Source organism: Cryptotermes secundus, unplaced genomic scaffold (assembly GCF_002891405.2).
Source record: "Cryptotermes secundus unplaced genomic scaffold, Csec_1.0 scaffold1079, whole genome shotgun sequence".
In the NCBI taxonomy this organism is placed as follows: Eukaryota; Metazoa; Arthropoda; class Insecta; order Blattodea; family Kalotermitidae; genus Cryptotermes; species Cryptotermes secundus.
The window spans coordinates 416,633-430,502 of NW_019720729.1; the positions used below are offsets into that span (position 1 = coordinate 416,633).

The following is a 13,870-nucleotide window of genomic DNA, read 5'->3' on the forward strand; positions in this document are numbered from 1 at the left end:
GGTTGCGGGGGCTCGGCTATCTTCGGCTCCGCTCGTGACGTCACCGCGCATAGCTGCCAGGATGCGGGGTGATTACTCGCCTATTACGCGAGTGTTACGTTACCGCTGAGGGGTGGGAGGGGAGCGCTGACTCACCCGCCGCGTCACTGCTGGTGTGGGGGGGGGGCTCGGCTTTGCGCAACATGTAACAGTATGTTACAAACTCCAGTGGTAACATCAGTCAGTACTCAACACACGAAGTGGAATTACAAAGTCTGTTCAGTAAATAAGTGGATAACAAATACATTTCAGAAGTCAGAACTTTCTTTCAGTGGCAACTATGATTTATTCGTAATATCTTTAACTACAGCGTCAATATCTCAGACTTTATGGCATCAAATGACTTGACGACCAAGAATAATAACCTCGAAAAGATGTGTAGAGAAACAGTCATTGCATAATTTGAGGTATTATCCCAGAACTTACCTGGAGGGATCAGAAAAATCATATAAAAGCTCAGTCATGTAAAATCATAGGCACATGTGCACGATTTAAATTCTTTAATAATACAACTATTCTGGGTGTTTGTTAGAAGGAAATGCCTTATGTGGAGGTATGTCTGCATGTCTGTGGACTAGTGTGATTACATAAACCATCAGTCATGGGAGACTTTCACTAAAAGTTGTTTGGAAATTCCAGTCTTGGTTAAAATTGGACAAAAATAATGGACATATTACACAGTCACCTACATGCATTCCTGTATACATCTTGACATAATCCTCTATATACAGCGAATATTTTTACTGTGTGGACCGGGTCCATGGCAAAGCGCTTCACAACAGCTGGTGCACTGCTTGCTGCGAGACATACAAATTCTGCCAATGAATCAGCATGCCTGATGGCCAATAATGCTTGGAGTGAAGTAGTTATAATTCACATATCACAGGAGATGTTGAAAATGCTGTCCTCTCTATACATAGATATTTTCTGCAATTAACTGTTTCATTAAGAAACACAGGTACAATAATCCTTCCTGCACTTACAGCACACCAGACACCAGTTTTCACTGGATGGCAATTGTGTTGCCATTCTTGAACTCGACAGTCCAGTCTCTGGAGCTAGATGTTTCAGTGAGTGTCCAGGTGTATGTTCAAGTCTGGCACCTATGTCCTCTAACTTCTCCTAAGTAAGTAACTGACACTTAAGTTTTTGTTTCTTGTTTATTAAGAGTCCTGTCATTCTAAGTTTATTCACAAAATTATGAACTGTCTGTCTGCTGGGAACTCTTTTATCACAAAGTCTACATTAAAATTTTTGCCAACACTTTCTAGCAGATCTGTATTTCACATGGGTGACACAGAAATACACGTTGCTCTAAAGTATACCACACTATGAAGTGCAGCGCCATGGACCTGGTTCACACAGTAAAAATGTTTTAAACAAAAACTGTAAAGAAAAATGAAACATAAATTTTACGTCCAACACATTTTCCCAGAATTCTTAAAAATGTTGAGATAATTAAACATAAAGAATGTTTGTACTGTGTCATCTCATATCTGGAGAACAGTCAGACTGATTCTGTAAATTTTATGTTGGAGGCCCTCAAACAAATTTGCTTAATATCATGCCTGTCCATCCCTTATCTCTCTCTGGTTAAGTACAGCCTAAACCATCGGACAGAATTAATTTTCAAATTTAGTATGAAGCAGTTTTCACATATACCGACCCACAATAAAATCCACCTTACTTCCAGCAATAACATAGTTTTCAGACAGATTTTTATTTAAAACCTTAAACTGCTAAGGTAAGGGCACAAAGACATGAACCTTAGCAGATCAAGATTTTTAAAATTAAGAATTTTATTAATATGTTAAATCACCACATTTTAGCTTAATTTAAAATCTTTATATATATAACTTTGGACAACTTTGAACTTGATGCACCATGATTTATGTAACAGTAGTTTCCTCAAGTGTTGTTATTTGCCTTCTGAAGATGGTCATTAATTACTGAAACATGTAAAGGCATCATATNGTATAGTACAGAAAAGCCCAGTGTTCAAGTGTCCATTTCACCACCTCAATTCATTACTGTCAGTGAGAACTTCTACCAGAAGAGAAGCACAAAGGGAACTGGTATGTATTACAGCTGAGTCACTTGCAGCTGCAGTCGTGCCATCAAAGCTATATGTACAACAGAGACACTACCTATCATACGGTCTCTTGTAACTGGTCATCCCACACAGACCGTATTTTCTATGTATGTTAATTAATTTACTTAACATCCAGACATTCGTATGTAAATGTAAAGTATATACATTTTTACAACTAATGTAATATAGGATATAACCTATTGTATTAAATCTTAGAATTTCACAGTTCAACATGGCTACTAGCCACTTGTAACCTGAGTAATTAAGCCAGAAGTGAGGTGTTGGCTTGATAACTCGCCCACACCAAGCTGATCAAGCAGCTAGGATGGTTACACCCCATTATAGGTTTAAAGTGTTATAATTACATCATAATTAAATTTCACTGGTAGAAATAATAATCCCTGTAAACCCCAAAGTTCAAAGACAGTCAATGCAGCTAAGTGAAGGAATGCAATGTTGTCTGAAAGTAACAGTTTGCAGAAGCTAGTGACATCACGTGGAGTCCTTCCAGAAACAGTCATCATCAAATCCTCGAACTGAATAGATGCGAAAACTGCCTTGTTCTGATACAAATACACATGTATATATTGTGACGCGTTATCTTACGTCCAACACCGCGACAACTGCTACAATCTGAATGGACACTTCCACGACAACGGATACGTGGAAATTTGGGAGTTAACGCACTGACAAATCGTAGCAACGAATTGTTGTTTAGTAACAACAGATGAGAAGAAACACGTTACCGGCGTAATCTATAAAGAGCGTTCCCGAAGCAATGGATTGCTGAACACGTGAGATCAAACCTTGGCAAGGGGTATCCTCTATTGAGTCCAAGTGCGCCTTATATAAAGGGCCTGGCCCTCGAACGGAAGTTGAATATTGAGTACTGAGTATTGGAGTACTGAGAACGAGATAATCTTGGGATAGCTGCTACCAGACACAGTTGAGATCCAACCATGGCCAAGGACAGTTGAGACGTTGCATTAGAGTATCGGGCCAGAAGTCAAGTGGCACTGCAAGCAATAATAACTGTAAGGTGTGTAAGAGTGAGTGTCCAATAAAGATTCACTAAATTCGAGACCCACGTGATGTTATTTGTCGCGTAACATACCCAACATGTGACAATATGTATTATTACTGTAATGATTCAACAAGTAAGTTATTACACAAGTACACCAGAGATTAACTGTGATACAAAGTGTTACAATTACTGAGTCATAATATACAGTGCACTTTCACATTGCTAATTCTCCCAACAGTGTTGTTTGGAGTGAAATAAATGAATTAGTGTTCCTTCCTCATAGTGTGTAATTTATAACTAATCCAGTCCTCTTGCCCTGTCCAAGCAAAGTCCATTAAGCCCTGATAGTGAACCTCTTCTCTACCCATTCTGACTACCAGTAACTACCATTCATTCCTACTTGTGACACACTCGTCATAAGGAAGTAACAGCTTACTGGCACCATATTATTATAACCAGGATGGTCAGTAGAACAAGATAATTTCTACAGTGTCTAGAGTAGTTGGAGTGCGAGCATCAACAACTACATAGGTCATGACATCAACTAGAAGTTAAGCTACAAAGTGGCCCCAACGCATGGCTACATCAACACTGAAGAAGAGAGGAGTGGTATACTCTTTCCCCATCCAATTAACACATGGTGCACATTCAGCTATCGATACCATAGACTGCTTAGGGTCTGGGAGGACCAATTCGGACATTTGACAAAAACATCATATTGAGTACTGCTGTAAACCACAAAGTTTTTAAATCTATTTCTAAGTACCTACCTACACTGCTCAGTGTGAATTGGACTCCAAAAATGTTTGCTATTCCTTTACCTGATCAATCTAAACAAAAAAACTTGATTTTGAATTCATGCACAATTAAAATTACCCACCATGTTGTCCTAGGATCATGTACAGCAAACATGACACACTCCACATTGCATTAGAACATACTGTTGCCTAGGTGATGGAGAGAAACTTGAGTCATATAACTAAGTTCTCCTTTTGAAGCCAGTAGTTGCTCAGCTAATCGAGAAATTCACAGCAATTTGTAGAATCTGTTCCTTCTCCTGAGCCAGACAAATCCAGAATACACCTTCCCATCTTATTTCTGATCCATTTTAATATTATCCCCCCCATTTATGAGAATCACATATCTGACACCTTATATAAATTGGTCTGGTCTGCCATCTCACATCTGTATGGAAAACACAGAGTTGCATATTCTATACTGCAACTTAAGTTGCAGCTTCTAAAAGCAATGTTCGGAGGTGCAAAGACCTACAAGAACTATCCTGCGACTTCTGACAGCTGTCTCCATATTAAATATACACACTGTGGTTAGGAATCCGCTAAATTTTTGTGTCCTAATATCCTGTCTCTTGATATGACATTCACTTTGGCATTTCTCACCAGATGAGATAGCTGTTAACTGAAAACGATTATAGCAGAACAGATATGAATAAAGAACTTCACAGAAAATATTATTATCAGTACTTACTCAGTATGTAGTTGAACAAGTCACAGTAATTGTAGAATGAATTGAACCTTTGTTCAAAGGTTGGGCAACCAGACACACGAGCATATATGTGCCGGAAGTATAATTCTTTATAGAGGATTAAGAACACCTGAAAATGAAAATACCATTCATATGAACACACTGTCTTCAAAACATTGCCTGAAAGTTAAAACTATGATAAACTATTTACATGAACTTACCTGATCATTGTCCACCAAATGTGCAACCTCTGATTCCTCAGGCCACGGCTTCTTCTCAAAATACTGTTCTGTCAGCTTTGGAAACCTTAACATAACACAGATTAAAAACACAAATTATCACAAAATCCTCGCGGAGACATCACATGGCTGACACATTGTCTCTCACTCTTAAAAAACATCAAATGAAAGTATCTGAAAAAAAGGTACCCAAGAAAACATTCGGTCCTAAGTTAATATCCCATGGAATATGTCAAATAAAGAATTCTCTGATTTACGCAGGTCATTTAGAGTCAAATAAGGGCACTTACAATTGCCTGAACATGTAGCTTGGTTAAAGGAAACATAATTTTGGTGGGGAAATCTCGACCAGTGACCGCTTAGATCAGTGGTTTCCAAATTCTTTAAAAAATATTAAGCCCCCCCCCCCAAACCTATGTAAATGACATAGTTTAACAACTTCAGAAAATAGTTACTAACGAACCTTAATAATACTTATGAAGTATATTTTCTACTAAATTACATGTAAAAGGTATAGCTATCCCTGTGACACACCATGAAGGCCCAAGGGGTTGTGAGATGTCAAGGCTCCCACATTTTGTCTAGACAATAGGCTCACAGATGGCGGTAAGGTTGTCAGCCTTATGCACCAGCCACCCTTTACCCCCCAGGAAGATTCCTGGTACTCATTTCTATTAGGGGCTGAGTTGACCCCAGAGCCATAATGTGGCTGGAAGGATTAGGTAAATAGCAAAAATCCATCTCATTGGGAATCGTACCTGTGACCTTCCGGCTTCTAGCATAGTCCTAAATTACATGTTTGTAAGGAAATTTGGTGTTTTTTTAATTAAAATTAATTTTGCATCTCTGTTATTAAAACTTTTTCATTGATACCAGGAAAAAATCATCAGATCCCATGGAGGCAATGGTCCCCCACTTTGGTAAACACTGACTCGGATAACCAAGAAAGAGATGAGATGGTTATATTAACCTCTATCATTTGGGGCATTTAAATACCTTATACTTTCCCTTGACTGGAGCAGTATTCAATTTAAATGTTGAATTCTGCAGCAAATAATGATACAAGTTTCTTGAGTTAGAAACTTGAATGAATGAATGAATGTATAAGGGGTGGGCCTTCTCGGCCCTTGCACCGCGACCTACAATGATCCATTGTGCTTCTCCTTTTGATTATCCCCTCAGCAATCCTGCGCTTCGAATGAAGCATAGGATTCTGTACATGGGGGTGTCTAAATAGTCACTTGGTTCCATAAAGTACGTACCCAAGTGACGTAATCTTAAATAAGCTAAGGCCTCACATTCACACAGGATATGTGTGGCTGTTTCATTTTCTTCTTGACACCTCTCACAAGTGGGACTATCACTTAGTCCTAGTTTGAAGAGGTGTCCTTTAAGGTGACAGTGTCCTGTAAGCAGTCCCACCACCCATCGTAGCTGGTTCCTGTTTAACTTCAACAGTTTCTTCACTCTTTCAGCAGAGGGTCCTCGTATGAGTCCCTTTGCCTGCCTGAGTCCAGTCAAGGATCCCCAGTAGAGTCAGAAACTTCAAATAAAAACTATATTGTTAAGAATGAATCAAATGACCCATGCATGAAACTATATATTTATAAGCACCACAAGTTATGTTGAACAGTATTACCTTCAGGGAAGTCGCACCATATATTATGGTAGAAGTTAACAGTGTTTCAGAGGAAGATCCTCCATCAATCTCCACAGCTAAAGAGTTAGGCAGGCAAGCAGCAGGCACTCTCAATACTGCTTGCTTGTGTGGCCTAATTTTCAACCCCGATTATGGAGGCAAGATGCTGGCAAACCTCTACCAAACTACATGGTGCCATATCCCAAAACATAATACTGTGCACAGTTCCCCACAAGAACCTCAAATCTCAAATAATTTACATTCCTGTACATTTACCTAGTTTCTATAAAGACACAGCACAAGAAATGACTCCAGATTCTGATTCTGACAGACACACTTCTCCCTATCATAGTGACAGGGGCCCTGATAGCGATAAAGAAGATATACTGTAATACATAAACTAAAACATTTCATCAGAGTGCTATGATTGAATTCCTTGTAAACAAGAGCAATTCTGCTGCAAACATCTTTCACAGACTTTTCATGTCTATAGGGATTCTCTGGTGGTGTCAACAGTGTGTGACATAAGTGAAACATAAAAGACAGTATCAGGGGCAAGCCCAATCTTCCTTGCAGGAGCTGACCAAGAACCACCACCACAGAATGCAATGAGCAAAAAGTTGACATGCTCAAGATAGAAGACTGAAGGCTGACAGTTAGGGACACCAGAGGGCAGCCTGACATTTGACACAATGCCATGTAGGAAATGATAAAGATATTGGGATACCAGAAAGCTTGTAGTCACTGGGTTTCCCATCTGCTGACAGATGAGCATGAAAGGACAAACGTGTTATCACAGTGGCTTCAACAACATGCAGCCGAAGTGATGATTCCCCACTGAACATCATGAGTGGTGATGACAGCTGGTTCCACCATTTCAACCCCAAAACAACAGGGCATTGAATGGCATCATACAGTACCTCAAACAAAGGCCAGAACCACACCTCTGGCCTGAAAGAAAATGGGAACAATTTTCTACAATTGTGATGGGTGCATACTGCTGATTTCCTGCCCAAAAAGGAAACTATCAACACAGTTAACTGTTCAGCGTGTTTCTTCAAGGTATTTAAATCGTCTGCGGGGGTTCGACGTCTATGTATCGTCCAGCTGCACACCTATGTTATAACGCCCATAATAATTGATGGTTTTGCTGTAGATTGTTAGATTTTTCGCTGGCCTGTTGTCAGAAGAACAATATATAATGATTCACGAGTTTAGTTGCGTTAAGTCATCGTTACATATGCCTGTCTTGCAGCAAAATCGTGTTGCTTCTGGTAGTGGTTTCCTCATTCAAACTGTTATGAATGGCGTGTTTTCTTTCCTATGAAGTTATAAACAGCAGAGATGTGATATGTGCTGTGTTTATAATATAATATTGCCCTGAGCTGGCCACACTAACACACTCAATTAGAATTCTTAGAAGAGGGATGTCCAAAAAGTTATTCTTGCAAGATCGATTGATTTTGCACAGTACATAGCAGCCAGTTCTTAGAATAACATCACGAATTAAGGCAGAACACTGTGGTCACCCCCTGTGACGATACGGGTGTGTGTGTGGGGGGAAAAGAACTCATTTCTTCATGTATTATCGCTCCAGTTGACTCCATTTTATCGAACTGACCTTGGTGGTCGTTTCGAGGGATGACCATAAATATTTTTTTGAGCCAGCTAAGCTCTGCTTTCGTGCACTACATACCAGCAAGTTCTTAGAATAACTTCATGAATTCTGTGGTCACCCCTACAACATCTGCTGCAGCCAAAATGGATGGAATGCATAGCACCAACACCTTGTTATGATAACATAAAGCTTGAATTTACTGCAGCTAATCTGGCAAGCTAACTGACTCACGGAGAGACATTTCCTCTTGTATTCCCCCCACGGGGAAGAAGGCAAGGCCACACAGAAGATGTGTGGTTCAAAAAAAGGGCCAAAGAAAAGATACACAATATTGGTGTGGTGAATGTGAGGCAGCGTTGTGTTTAGAAGAATGCTTCAAGGCGTCACCTGCTTCCATTGCCAAGATACCGGGCGCTCATATTATAAGGTAAGGTTATAAAACCACTTTTAAGATCATTTTAGTGAAAGTTTCATGTTCCTATATCACTTTTAAGATCATTTTAGTGAAAGTTTCATGTTCCTATCTCATATAATTTAAGAACAATGATGAATAAATTACTTTCGAGCAAAATTTAAATGGTCGGCTGAATATATTACCGCCGGAGAGACACGGCAGCGGTATTTAAATGACTGCGCGAAAGGGTTAACTTTGTTCCGATACTCCAGAAACTGTGATGTACACTTCATCATTCAGTGCTTGAAAATAAACATGTCATTCTTCAACACAATAATGGACACCACACTGCACACCTGACATGGAGAAAAATTAACAGTGCTGGGAACTGCTTCCCGAACCTCCCTACAGTCCAGATTTGGCCCCTTCTGACTACCACCTGTTTTGAGTCCTTAGAAGAGGACACAAGGCACCAGCACTATGAAAATGAGGCAATCCAGCAAACTGTGCACATGGCTGTGAAATACTGCAATGAACTTCTACCACAGTGGCATATTCAAGCTTGTATCACTCTGGGAGAAATTCCAGGATCATTCTGGGGATTCCATACAACAGGGATGGGACATCTCCAGTAACTCAAGACAATATCTGTGTCTGTACATGTACCTGCACTTTAATACAAAGTAAATGGGCTCTTGACATTCAGTACAGCCTACATCAGTCAAAAAACTATGGGTTTCAAATGATGGACTCATATGGAATAAGAATTTTAATTATTTTATGATACTTAAGCAAAATAATGTCCAAAAATATATATTTGAAATTAAAAAAAAAATTAATTAAACCACTCACAAAATACAGTCATAATATGTGGACAGTGAGGCAGCAAGAATCAACATAAGAATCAAGGTGACAAAACTGAGAACTTTTGGACCTTAACTACACAGTTAGAAAACAATGACAATAACAACAACAATACAAGTGAAAGTGGCATACATGTAAACTTTTATATTCATAATATATCTGAAGTTACTGTATATAGAAAAATCTAAAACATCACATAAACAAAACATGTATGGGTAGATGGCCAAAAATAAGAAATTATATATGTACTTGCAGTATAAATAGCAAGCAGAAGGCCAAGGAGACACTGCATTCAGAATTCTGGAGCTGGGCTCAGTTAAAATTTCATGAACAAGAAGATTTGGGAAGAATTAACCGTCTACTTTCTTTCACTACAAATTGAAGGTGGGCCTTGGCACAGATCACATAGCAAACACTGCATCCAACAGTTCCTCTACTGTTGTGTGTGTATTCGCTGTCATGGGAATGTATTTAGTGAATTATGGCTGCCCTTTTCTGGCTCCGATACTCCAGCTTTCAGGCATCACATCACATGGTTTCCCCCTTAATGCTGTTCAGCAATTTGAGAGGCAGTAAAGTTGGTATTATTGATGCAAGGGATTATGAAGTATGTTGTTGAGATGGACTCAGGTGCCATGATACACATAACAAGTTTCATAAAAACTGGTTCAGGCATTCAGAAGTTAATTAAGGGGGTCGATACATGTACAGACACATATACACATACATACAAGTATACACTTACAGACAGCAAGGTAATCTCATAAGCTTACATTTATGTTTTCAAAATAAGGAAAGCAAGCTAAAAATTCACTTTACTTGAAGTAAATAACACCCCCCCCCTCCCCCATATGTTATGATACCCACCATGGTCCTCACAGACAGAAGATTGAGAACATTCGTCAGAAACAAGTTAAAATTACAACATGCACTCAGCAATCTAATGCCAAACTCCCATTACTTTGATCTGTTTCATTCTGGTTCATCACACTCACAATATCATCACCAGTCACACTAGATGGAACTGTTTAACTTTTCATCCCACTACTTCCTTCCCTGTATAATGCTTCTGCATGTGTTCTACTTTTCCTTTCACTATTAATTTTGTACTGTACCCTTACACTTTTGCTACTGACACTCAGATAATCCTATGCATCACCATATAGAATATACCAGTGTATGATGCAACCAGAATGCATCCTTTCATACTTACGAGCTCTCGTACAAATTCTGGATTTCAAATATTAAGCCTTCACTGATGCAATTCCGGAAGTATGTCAAGAACTTCTTCACCGTCTCAGGAAGATTATAGCTCTGCCGATCATAATCGGAGTCTGTATGGGGTTCCCCTGGGTGGTTATCATAGTCCAATGCACCATTATATCCATACATGTCATAACTCTGTAAGCGAAGCAGCCATATACAAATCTATCAACACATGCATTCTGAGCTTGCAGACAGATAAGTTATGATAAACTGGTACGACAATGAAGCAGAGATAATTCAACAAATAATATTATGCTCCATGAGTAACATTCAATAAAAATGAAAGAAACAGCACAAACTATAAATTAGGAGGAAACAATTTATATTCGTATTGACCACCAACAGCAGCATGGTCTAGGCCACATTTGGTGTGTTCCATCCTTCCATTGGTCCCTTCATTTAACTGTGCGTGCCCTATGTTTCATTGTCTTTTTGGCTTTCACATTAAAATTTTATTCAAAATTTGCCTCTCTTCCATTTGTAGAACAAGATATTTACACCGTGATCTGGATTTTAGAATTTTATTATTTAAATCCATGATGTTCAGTTCTTCTCTAATTTTAGTCGTTCTTATTTGGTCCTTCCTTGTGTAGCCTGCTACACTCCTCAAAAATTTAATTTCTACAGCTTTAATTTTTGCTTATTGCTTTTTTTGTTATAGTCCAAATTTCAGATCCATACGTAAGTCAATTTAACAAGACTATAAAAATAATATGAACTATCTCCTCTTTAATGACACCAGCTGGCTGAACCAATGACATAAATAATTACTCTGCTCCCTCTGACTATCTTAAAATTGTAGCACCCACAAAACAAAGTCATCTGGTATATAGAAGACAGTGATTGAGACTAGCTCCTTCTAATGGGCCCAACTGAGTAGGTTTATCCTGCCCCGTCCACCTGAGGATGGAATCAGATCCAGTCTCCGAAACGTTGTGGTTTTTGTCTTCTATATACCAGATGATGGATAGAGTCCAAAATAAGCCTAATAGTTCTGTCAGGATCCTTTCAAGTCTACCAAAGTTATCAGCACCACTGGAAATATTCCAAGGTTCACAATTTGCACACGGCTTTCAACCTTTCATATGTGTACAATCATATAACAAAATTGTGCAGGCAACAAGCAGAAGTCATACAGAATCATGAGAATGAATATTGTGACATGGTGCGCAATGGAGAACGCCCCACCAGCAGTGACGCGACGGGTGAGTCAGCGCTCCGTCATCCCCCCTCCGCACAGTGACGTAAGACGGCGTGCGGTAACAGCGTTGCTACGTAACAGGCACACACAGCCACTATATAAGAGAGCTGCGCTGCCTGCGAGGAGAGTTGTTGTAATGTTGCCGTCGGCGAGTTGAAATATAGCAGCCGTCGCGGAAAGAAGTACCGAACGTGTGTGTAACTGAGAAATAATTGGGAGTGTGTAACACAGTGACACTTGTATAGCTCCCGTACTGTGAAACGTGTAGTCTACTGAAGACAGAGTGAACTGATTTGCGAATAAGGTTATAAATCATGAAACCCCGCAACAGTGCAAACAGATTAATGCGATTAGGGTTATAAAGTGTGAAACCCCACAACTGTGTGATAATTAATTGTAGCCATTATTTGTAGGTTGTTGAATAAACCAATTAACAATCTCTACGGCGTATTCAGTAACGAAAAACGTTACAATATTTTCACACCATAGAACAAGGCAAACCCAGACACTCAAAAACAAGTGGCTTAAACTTGGCAGTGTTCAAGCTTACAATCGTTCAAGTGACTAAGTTGCCATTGTAGCATAAGAGAAATACAATTGGCATTATCTGCTTTCCAAAGCCTGCACTGACAGAGGACTTATATATAGTGCAAAAGGAGGAATTTTCAATAAAATGCTATATGTGCAATACATACACTTGATGAAATGCCAAGCATATTCATAAGCGACCAACTCATCTCCCATCTGAAAGGGTGTTACATAAGGGCTATGACAGCAAAGGTTCAGTTGAAAAAATAAAAATGTCTGGTCATGAATTTCAAGGGACCTGAAGCTGAGATGAACTGATCTGTGGTAAATCACGTGTTGTAGAGTAATTCTGATTTAATCAGGGCAGTCAGCTCTGTATGGAAGCCTGTGAAGAGAGGATTGGATCCAGAGGCAGAGGAATAGCCACTGTTGGAGCTGTTACTGGCACTCTCAAGAATACTAATAAAATAGGTTCAACCGTCCAATTATTACATCAAAATGTTCAAAGTCTAAACAACAAGAATCTGAATATAGATGTGCTATTATCAAACAAAACGTCAGAATCGGATATACTCTCTATCACTGAACACTGGTTGGATGAAAGAGAAATAGATTATTATAACTTTGAAAACTATTCCTTGATAAAATTCTGTAGGAAAAATAAATTGCATGGAGGCTCATGCATTTATGTTAAAACAAATCTAGATGCAAAACCCTGTAACCTGTTTGAAAGCTTAAATCAAGAACACTTTGAGGCCAGCATAATTGAACTTATACAATTTAATACTATCATAATCTGTATATATAGAACCCCTAATAGCAATATCAACATATTTATAAAAAACTTGGACACAGTACTTAGCAATCTGACCAATAAAGGAAAGAACATTATTATAGCAGGAGATCTCAATGTAGATTTTCTAAAAAGAAGTGTTAATCCACAACTACAGACAGGCAATAGTTGATGTTATATTTTAGCGTCCTGTTGCACTGATTTAAGTCCATGATTTATTTAAACCGTCTTGCAGTGCATACACTCATCTATCTCCTTCTCTTACTTGCACTACATATTTCGGCACAAAAATGCCATCTTCAGGTGCTTACTCAATCCACGCCAAACTAGTTCATTGCATGCCTTGTCCTCACATTAAAATAACTAAAATATATATCTATCATATACATTGACAAATGTCAAACGTTAAAAATATTAAAATTGTTCAGGATTCCTCATCGCTACGTCGCATCTCACTACGCCAGTCATGCCCATCCTCCTCTGTTGGAGCACTCCTTCACTATCGTGTGTGTCTGTAACGTGAATTTTTTTTTATTCATTAATACTGCGTTCCGTATTTTATTTATTACTTGTGGTATTATAATTTTTAATAATACTCACTGTGCTTTTGTTGCGTCTTGCTCCCATGACTGCGTGTGTTATACTGTTGGGCCTGCTGGGTCTGTGTGTGTGTTCTGTCTTCGTTTTG

General features: G+C 38.9%; 1 protein-coding gene across 1 annotated transcript in view; it reads right to left on the bottom strand.

The window, feature by feature from the left end:
* LOC111872908 (eukaryotic translation initiation factor 3 subunit L) overlaps nt 1-13,870 on the bottom strand; it is a 41,694-nt gene that overhangs the window by 20,042 nt on the left and 7,782 nt on the right. Inside the window, exons 2-4 of the mRNA XM_023867189.2 lie at nt 10,608-10,795; nt 4,862-4,946; nt 4,644-4,770 (exon numbers count right to left, since the gene is read on the bottom strand). Of these exons, the coding sequence (XP_023722957.1) occupies nt 4,644-4,770; nt 4,862-4,946; nt 10,608-10,795 (400 nt within the window). The remainder of the gene's footprint in view (nt 1-4,643; nt 4,771-4,861; nt 4,947-10,607; nt 10,796-13,870) is intronic.